General features: G+C 34.0%; 1 protein-coding gene across 1 annotated transcript; it reads left to right on the top strand.

Moving 5' to 3' along the window:
• Positions 1-1,043: 1,043 nt before the first annotated feature.
• LOC144450480 (transmembrane protein 41A-like) lies at positions 1,044-5,134 on the top strand. The gene is made up of 5 exons (XM_078141101.1): positions 1,044-1,189; positions 2,952-3,108; positions 3,254-3,415; positions 4,299-4,437; positions 4,950-5,134. The coding sequence occupies exons 1-5, from the start codon at positions 1,044-1,046 to the stop codon at positions 5,132-5,134; spliced, it is 789 nt and encodes a 262-aa protein (XP_077997227.1).
• Positions 5,135-10,071: the final 4,937 nt, after the last annotated feature.

Below are 10,071 nucleotides of genomic sequence, written 5' to 3'. Positions count from 1 at the left end.
CTTTCATTTGATTTGAAGTAATTTTTACCGGTGTTTTTTCTGTCTTTTATTCTTTGCCAAAACTATGTTTATCAGTGAATGTATATTGTATAATCTTGGATTGCGATGTTTAAAATAAAAATCAAGTCCAGTAACTGATTTCTGTTGTCAGTGCTGATTTCCTGTGTAATATGAATAGTAGAACTTACAGATATATTTTTTTTTAAATGAACACTGTCCAACTGTATTTTGACAATGTGCAGTTCCTGTATTACCTGTATCTAATAATACTGATTAACAAACTGAATCATTTCTCCTTTATGCAAACAATAAACAAAACTTTTGAAAAAAATACTGATTATAACCCTAATGGATACCAAGATTTCGTAAGCACAGAGAGCCCAGAAACCATGTTACAAACAAACAAACATAAATAAATAAATAAATAAATATAATCATGCATAAACAGACAATTTGCATGAGTAAATGAAAATACCATTTTAAACTTGTGGATAACTATATACATGTATGTATATATTGGGCTACACTAATGAAATAATATTAATATCTTTCTATATATATAGTCATCCATACAAAAATCATTCGTATGTAAATGAATGTATACATCGAAAGGTATAGGTAGTCCACTTAAAGTTAACCCCTGTCCTACAGATTCCCAGGTTCATGATTGCATTGACTGGGTCACACTTGTTGTTCAGTAATTGTTGAAATTTTATTTGAGTCAAGGACTTTTTGTATTCAGAAACACTGTCAACTTTTTAAATCTTTAGTATTTTGCCCTACTGACCTGAAACTTCTACTATGTGATATGTGTGACGGAGACGCTAGACGGTGATAGATAACGTTTGGTCTCGTGAAGGGGTCGATAAAATGGCGCCCCCAGTGTCGAAAAGTGTAGTTACTAAGTGACAAACCAACACACAAAGTATGATGACATAAAAATGGCGACGCCCACATAACCGGAACCGGCAAAATTTTCCAATTTTGTATGGGGAAATCAATAGTAAACAACGTAGTTCAGATACAATACTTAGCTTAGTACAATGGCGTCATTATGGACCGCTGGAGTCGTCTTTGCGACTGCAACAACGTGGTTATATTTTCTCTCGACTAATCTACCAACCCTCGACGACGAGCACATGCACACAGCAAGTGACCGATCTCTGAATTTGTCAGAATTTCCAAACAGGTAATTTTTTTTTACTGATTACACTTTGATTAGAAGATATCTATTTTAAAATGTATGATCATATATAACACAACTCTATGTATATTATACAGTGTACACGCTGTCGATTATTGGCGCTTGAGTCCTGGGTCTATGGTACATAGACCCACCCACAGGGGCGTGTAATATTTCATAGATTGTTTTCTTATTGCTTAGAATGTCGTTTTCTTAGGAAAATATCGTACGAATCTTGCTGCTACAAATGTATCAATCTCTATACTATGAAGAAATATTTAATAGTCTGTAGACCTGGAAAACAACAATCTATGAAATATTACACGCCCCAGTGCATGGAATTACATCATTCATGATGTAGTAGTTAGTACATCATACTACATGAACATGTATACATGTCCTACTAGGACTAATATTATTTATACCCCCCCCCCCCCCAACAAAAAAAAGAAGAAAAAAAGAGTAATAGCATGAGTGTATTATATTGACATAAAATAACATAGCTATATATTTTTTTTATATATTTACGCGATCAAAAGTTAACATACAAGAACAATAATGTACACATTTGATATATAATTAACATACTAATTATTTATACAATTTATTACATTTGTACTAAAATTTTGCACAACAGCTAAGGTTGTCGGGGTGGGGGGGGGGTCGAATTGCCAAAGACTTTTGATTTTTTTCTACATTAGCTTACTAAGGCATGTTCCTATATGAGTGGAGGTGTAAATCATAACAATACTGTATAGGAACTAGACTATAATATGCTGCTAGAATACATAGTCATTTATGGTTACATTTCCTATGAGCAGTAAATATTGATGGTAAACAATATATGTAAGTTTCATGTAGACTAGTAGTAGTGGTTTCCCAAACTGACTAAAACACTCGTCAGTTATCACCCCATGCATGGACCTATAATGACACAATATAAATACAGCAATGAAGTTTTTTTTATCTTTCATGTTCTTTATTGAAAACCCATTGAAATTATACAGTATACAATAATATATGCATGTTGTCATGAATTAGGTTTTCTTTTTAGGATGAATTGACATAGAAACAAGATGAAGTTGATGTTATACATTGTACTTCATTGACTGCCTGGAGAGCAAACTCTGATCACACAGGATTAAAGCATTCATATTGTAGCCTCTATTGTACATGTGCTGCCAGGTGACCGGTCCCCAGTTATACAGCTGGGGTGACTTGTGGGTGCGTGTCTCATGATTGAAATCTTGCCATTCAGATCAGAAACAAATGACAGCAGCAAAGCTCAAATGTAAAGATTCCAAACCAGCCACAGTAACCATTTGACCATTACAACTTCACAGTAAACAGAGGTTGGGGTTGTCAGTAGCCAAACGGTTAGCTCATAGGCCTCTTACCTCTACAGTCAGGGTTCGAACCTGCCAGGTGTTGGCTGGGTTTGAATAAAATTTACATTCTGTAACCAAGACTGTATGTAAGAAGGGTGATGCTTAATTTTGACCCTGTTGAACAAAGCAGGTTTTCCGCAGGTACTCCAGTTTTCTCCTGCTTCTTCAACACTAGAGCACGAGAGCACTGCTCTTCACCCAATTATTATAGAGGGCTTTACATGAAACTGCTATGTAAATTTATCATCATAACAGTATAAACACTTACTTTTTAAGAGTGCTTGCAGTGTAATTAATTTTGAATTGTAAGTGTAAAAGCAGTTAAGACTTGTGCAGTTTGCATATTATTTTTTGGTCATTTTTGTGTGTTACGTTTACAGAACAGAAGTTTCTTTCCCAACCAATTTAGAAGAACTGACATCATTGGCTGCATTGTTGCAAAGATACCAAGCTGCTCATCAGGGTTATATTTTATTACTGTTCTGCAGTGCCTATCTGTACAAACAAGCATTCGCCATTCCCGGATCTGTTTTCCTTGTAAGTCTATACATGGTTATGTTATTATTTCCATTATTCTAAATTAACTGAGATGAATTAATTGTAGAGCCAAAACACACTGCCCCAAGAAATTATGAGCAACAAGTAAACCTGCATATTTTCTCTCTTTTTGTCTTTCAAACAGAATGTTTTAGCTGGTGCATTGTTTGGTCCATGGACTAGCGTTCCATTAGTCTGTATACTCAGTGCAATTGGTGCTACTTGCTGTTATTTTATATCATACAGCTTTGGATACAAGTACATTCATTATTACTTTCCTGAAAAATTACAATATTTACAACAAAAGGTAAGCATTACAATTATATTCCGATTAGAGGGTACATTAGTTTCAGTTACCCAGACTCCTTGTTGTAGGCTCTCACTTACGGCCATCGCCACACCCAGTTAGTATGGGAAAATGGTACTCAAAATATATGCAATCTCTGCTTTTAGTTAGGATGAATGCATCATGGTATATGTAGAGTGCAATGCTAAGAATGGATGGACATCAAGTGGTCTTCAGATGAAACAAAAAGAACACAGAAAATCATTCAGGTCTTGCTCATGTTCCTTTAAGCATTTTCATGTGGTTGAGAAATATATTGTAAATAGTGTGAATATCAGAAACTAATGTCATCACAAATTCATGACCCCATGAAATAATATGACAGAACCCCATGATATGTACAAATGTACATGAGTGCAAGTTTCACATATTCAGGGTACAAATGCTTTTAGTGTTCTCTGCTGCCATATTTTCACAAATAGTGAGTGAAAGTGCAGCAGACAACAATACAATGCAAGCACTAGTGCTGATACCCGAGTTCATGTGCACACACTGGCACTCATGCAGCATGGGGTTCTGTTACTATTACATAATGTTTATCTGAAACTACAAATTTCTGTAAAGTGATACAAGGCAATCAATTGCTTTCATGTACATTTTATATAAAATGTGCATGCAGGTATGCAATGATTTGTCAGTGTTGCAATTCAGTGCAAATACCACTAGTACATGTGTATACATACATTTGTGCTCGTAATCATTGGTATATATGTAATAAGAAAATCAATACCTACCCTATTTATTTATTTATGAAAGATATACATCGATCAAGACCACAACATTTTATTCATTGGTCAAATTCTAAGTCAGTAGACACTTCATTTATTTCATTCTTGTTTTTCAGATCCATGAAAACTCAGACAGTCTGTTCTTCTTTTTACTGTTTTCCCGACTGTTTCCGATGACTCCTAATTGGTTTTTAAATATAGCATCTCCATTACTAGATATACCTGTATCACAGTTCTTCTTCTCTGTTTTACTAGGTGAGTTCAAATATATTTGTTGTTTTTTTAGGTAAAACACTATTTTGTATACATTACACACACACACACACACACACACACACACACACACACACACACGCGCGCGCACGCACATTACTCAGTCAGAGTAAAAACATCATGAGAGTGACTCCATATCATTTTAAGTTAATTATCACCGATAACTTCATCATTTACTGATATCCAATCGCGTAGAAGATATATGACATCATTGTTTAAGAATAGAAATGTAAACACTTTCTTAATTAAAGTAAGAGTTGTGATAATAAAGGAGAAGAAAAGGATACCATCTCATTAAGAGAGGTACCTGGCAAACCATGAATCTACTTGTATATCTGTTGAGCTATTTCTGTGTGCCCATGTGATTCGGTATTTGTGTAGCTAGATCATACATGTGAATATTCCCTACAATGTTTAGTGTGAAGTTTACCCAGCGTGATACTATACTATCAGAATATATGGTAAACTTGATTTCAATTTCTGTCTTATTACAGGTTTGATTCCGTACAATTTGGTCTGTGTCCAGACAGGTTGTATATTATCAGAGATAAAATCCATGGACAGTATATTCACAACATGGACACTATGCAAATTAGTAATTGTAGCTGTGAGTGCATTGTTACCCGGGCTTATTGCGAAAAAGTACCATTTTAAAAAGGAGAAATGTAAAAGTTCTTAACTGATTTTAAAAAGTAAAGTTAATCTATGTGTAGCTGAAACTGAACAAATGCATTCAAAGATGTTTGCTAAGTGTTGTATATAACTTCTTAATCCTCAAATTTCCGAACGAGTAATTACACCATATTCTAGTTGTGGAATATGTAAAAGATGTCATGATTTTGCTACTATGAGCACTGACTGCAAGCCATTGTCTGGCCTGAAGTGAGGGCCAGAATGGTTAGTATTGTAGTGTAAAGGCAGCAGAACATGAAGTTAACATTCGTATCCGCGTTGTTCTCGCTGTACTGTTCTATCAGCAACAATACTCAAATCAGACTTATTAAACTCCTACTATAATGGTCTTTTAAACAATGTATGGGGTTCTACACTCTTATTTTATTCACTGCTTCATGCATTGCCCTATGACCAGTGGCCATGACAATAGCATTTTAGCCCTAACTTTGCCAAATATGGGGCCGCCTCTTAGTGATTCTTAACTACAAAATAATGGGTATCTTGGTAACTGCAATATGGCATATTACTTCTGTACAACGAAATATACCCTGGGGAGATAAAGAAGATTAGCTAGTGTTATAAAGAAAAATGTGCTAATTAATCTCATGAAAAGCATATACAGGATTTAAAGAAATTAATGCAAATTAACTTTCCAATACAATATTTTATTGGACGTTGTCTACCAAGAAAGCCACATTCCTTTTTCTTTTTTTGAGAAATGAATCAAGTGACACAAAGACAAAACAAACATTTTTTCTGGATTTGAAGTGTCTGTAAATTAATATATTGATGACGATTCCAGTTATATTTTAACTCCCATTTTGTACTTCCTGAAATGTTTACAGCATCTATGCAAAAGAAATTGTATGAAGTTGAAGAGGGGAAAATAAATTAAGATTTTTTAACAAATGACTATCATGTCACCTACCAGTTTAGGTATAGTTTGAATTCAGTAAGATATTGCAAGTATTCGTTTAGTTTAATGGGTAGGGGAAGCATCAGCAGAAAGATACAGAAGAACTGTAAAGAAACATATATGTAGTGAAATATGTTTCATATGTAGTGAAATATGTTTCATATGTAGTGAAATATGTTTCATATGTAGTGAAGTATGTTTCATATGTAGTAGAATCTGTTTCATATGTAATGAAGTATGTTTCATATGTAATGAAGTATGTTTCATATGTAATGAAGTATGTTTCATATGTAGTGGAATCTGTTTCATATGTAGTGGAATGTGTTTCATATGTAGTGAAGTATGTTTCATATGTAGTGGAATCTGTTTCATATGTAGTGAAATATGTTTCATATGTAGTAGAATCTGTTTCATATGTAATGAAGTATGTTTCATATGTAATGAAGTATGTTTCATATGTAATGAAGTATGTTTCATATGTAGTGGAATCTGTTTCATATGTAGTGGAATGTGTTTCATATGTAGTGAAGTATGTTTCATATGTAGTGGAATCTGTTTCATATGTAGTGAAGTATGTTTCATATGTAGTAGAATCTGTTTCATATGTAATGAAGTATGTTTCATATGTAATGAAGTATGTTTCATATGTAATGAAGTATGTTTCATATGTAGTGGAATCTGTTTCATATGTAGTGGAATATGTTTCATATGTAGTGAAATATGTTTCATATGTCGTGAAATATGTTTCATATGTAGTGGAATATAGTGGAATATGTTTCATATGTGAAAGCTCCACAATATTTGTCATAGATACGTAGTGTCATCACTTTGTTATAGATACGTAGTGTCATCACTTTGTTATAGATACGTAGAGTGTCATCACTTTGTTATAGATACGTAGAGTGTCATCACTTTGTCATAGATACGTAGTGTCATCACTTTGTTATAGATACGTAGAGTGTCATCACTTTGTCATAGATACGTAGAGTGTCATCACTTTGTCATAGATACATAGAGTGTCATCACTTTGTCATAGATACGTAGAGTGTCATCACTTTGTCATAGATACGTAGAGTGTCATCACTTTGTTATAGATACGTAGTGTCATCACTTTGTTATAGATACGTAGAGTGTCATCACTTTGTCATAGATACGTAGAGTGTCATCACTTTGTCATAGATACGTAGAGTGTCATCACTTTGTTATAGATACGTAGAGTGTCATCACTTTGTCATAGATACATAGAGTGTCATCACACTGTCATAGATACATAGAGTGTCATCACTTTGTCATAGATACGTAGTGTCATCACACTGTCATAGATACGTAGAGTGTCATCACTTTTCATAGATATGTACAGTATCATCACTTTCATAAGAACACTGTTTTACCAAAGTCCAAATCTTTATACACAACCAATGTGTACTCTTATATTTACAATTTGAAATAACATGGTGAGTCTCAGCATACAATAATGAAATATTTGAAAACTTTTTAGTTGATAATGAATTTTATATTGTCTTCCAATTTTTTTCAGTAACTCAGGTGATATCTAATTTGTTGAGTTGTACATATTTCAATAATGGTACTTGGTAATGGTCATATTTGTTTACTTTCTACAACATATCATTTACAAAAGATTGAGTGATCCAGAAGAAATTATCAAGAATTTCAGTCCCTTTACTTTTACGGAAATCAAGGCATAGGTAAACTTTGACAGACACAAACTAAAACTAATGTTGCAATATGTTGATGTCAAGCCGTAGGTAAACTTTGACAGACACAAACTAAAACTAATGTTGCAATATGTTGATATCAAGCCATAGGTAAACTTTGAAAGACACAAACTAAAATTAATGTTGCAATATGTTGATATCAAGTCATAGGTAAACTTTGAAAGACACAAACTAAAATTAATGTTGCAATATGTTGATATAAGCTCCCAATGGACATTGATGGAATTACACTCACAGAAGGGTTGCATCTCTGATAGCAAGTTTTCTTCAAGTGGCTGCACATTTAACCTCATTCAGTGTTTACACTATTTACACTCAGAGTTGGGTGGCATCTCTGATAGCAAGTTTTCGTCAAGTGGCCACACATTCAACCTGATTCAGTGTTTACACTATTTACACACAGTAGGGTGGCATCTCTGATAGTGAGTGTTCCTCAAGTGGCTGCACATTTAACCTCATTCAGTGTTTACACTATCTTGATTACAGGGTGATTATATCCACGTAACCAAGGTGCCACTGTCACCTGCCAATTATGGAATCTACCATATACAACAACAGAACGTTTAAGCTCTATCCCCGCCTGAATCGATTGAAAACCAAATATATACTCAAATTGATTCATTTAAATTAGTTCTAACCGTGATTTCTGTCCCCACAAGAAATGGATTTGAATCAAGTCACTTTTGCTCTGTGTCAGTTCTGATCCAATTTGTTTCATTGTCGCAAACCACAGTCGTTTTACAGGTACCGTTCTTAACAAGCCAGTCCCTACTGGTTTATTTCGAAGTGTAGTAGTGGTAGAAGTAATAACTCTGGTTTGCGAGAATGATTTGTTTTATATCTATACAAAACCAATTCTGTTTCAAACTAACTGTAGTACACATGGAGACATGAGAATCGATTTCAATTTAATTTCAAACCAATGCAACATTTTACATGGGGACAAGATTTTAGTTTATGTGTATCTTAGAATACCATTAGCTTGATTTCCAAAGTATTATTATAAATATTTAAAAAATAAATAGTTTATGTGGACCAATCAAGTACTGTTTTTAGCACAATGGTTTGTAGCGTGTTGTGTGAATGTTCTTCGCTATGATAGGTGTATATATAAAGTGTTAGTAGAGTCATCCAAACATGCAGAAGTGGTGTTTTATTGGAACAGTTTTACATTTTTGTTTTTATCTGTTGTGCTATATGTTTGATTAAAAGTGTTGTTTACCTGTGTATTAATATTATGAAAAAGTTCTTACTTTGATTTGATATGTAACATTTTAACCATTAAAAAATATGTTGTATTTCAATGAACTAAACAGAATGTTGGTTATTGATATGGTAATAAGTCTTATTTTTAGTACAGTTGAACTTGGGTTCCACAGTCCATGTGTGTGTGTCTGTCTGTCAGTCTGTCTGTCTGTCTGTCTGTCTGTCTGTCTGTCTGCGTGTACATGTGTGCACAACTTGATTAGAGTTTAAAAAAAGCAATTTTAGGTCAAAACCTTAATTCAACAAATCTTATTCCTTATTGTGTGGTAATATACATGCCATAGGAAAGTTTGTTACTGGTCCCTTTTAACCCTTTCATGACTAGAGACGAGTTTTAAATAATATGTGGACCCAATTTATTTGAATATTTTCATAATTACAAATAGTATTACTTTATTAGGAAGTAACATTTCTTTAATTCCAGTCTAAAATGAAGTTGATATATGCCAAAAACTTACAAGAATTTTGTCCAAACAATTTTGGCGGGAATGTTTTCAGTATTGAAGGGGTTAAAAGCTGCACTAAAGGACTTTTAGGCATCTGCAGTTGAAACGCTGTTGTTCGGCTTGCTGTGCAGTTTATCGATATTTAATGTTCAATTGGGGAAGTAGTCGCTCGCACTGCTGTTCCAATCGTCAGTCTGTTCCATTTAAGACTATAACGTTGAATTAGCCGACCAACTAGTTTCTTCTCAAACCACCTTTTCTACGAGGTACCGTACCGACTTGGATTGTGTTGAGTAGAACTCACAACGAAACATACGTATCTGGTTCAACGAACGCCAAGCTAACCACTTGGTTGATTTTATTACATGACCAATCTCCGTCTCCGCCTCTCCTCTCGAGATGGGCTAAAACCCAACTTAAATACATCTTCAAGTTTACACAAATTCTCTATCTTAAGTCTATATGAAAGACATCATCCGAGATCGAATATCCAATCACCTTCCCTAGATTAGTAATACAAGTTCATATCTCAAAGACCATAAAATAGTCATGTCATAATAAAACTTGTTGACAGTTC

This window comes from Glandiceps talaboti, chromosome 20, assembly GCF_964340395.1.
Source record: "Glandiceps talaboti chromosome 20, keGlaTala1.1, whole genome shotgun sequence".
Lineage (NCBI taxonomy): Eukaryota > Metazoa > Hemichordata > Enteropneusta > Spengelidae > Glandiceps > Glandiceps talaboti.
Note: the sequence above shows the minus strand (reverse complement) of the source record. Positions and strands in the feature narration are given on the sequence as shown.

Bases quoted from the DNA above. Each gene is read 5' to 3' on its own strand.
- LOC144450480 (XM_078141101.1), top strand. From the start codon at position 1,044: ATGGCGTCATTATGGACCGCTGGAGTCGTCTTTGCGACTGCAACAACG. The intron at 1,190-2,951 runs GTAATTTTTTTT...TTACGTTTACAG, and splicing joins TTGTCAGAATTTCCAAACAG to AACAGAAGTTTCTTTCCCAA. The intron at 4,438-4,949 runs GTGAGTTCAAAT...GTCTTATTACAG, and splicing joins CTTCTTCTCTGTTTTACTAG to GTTTGATTCCGTACAATTTG.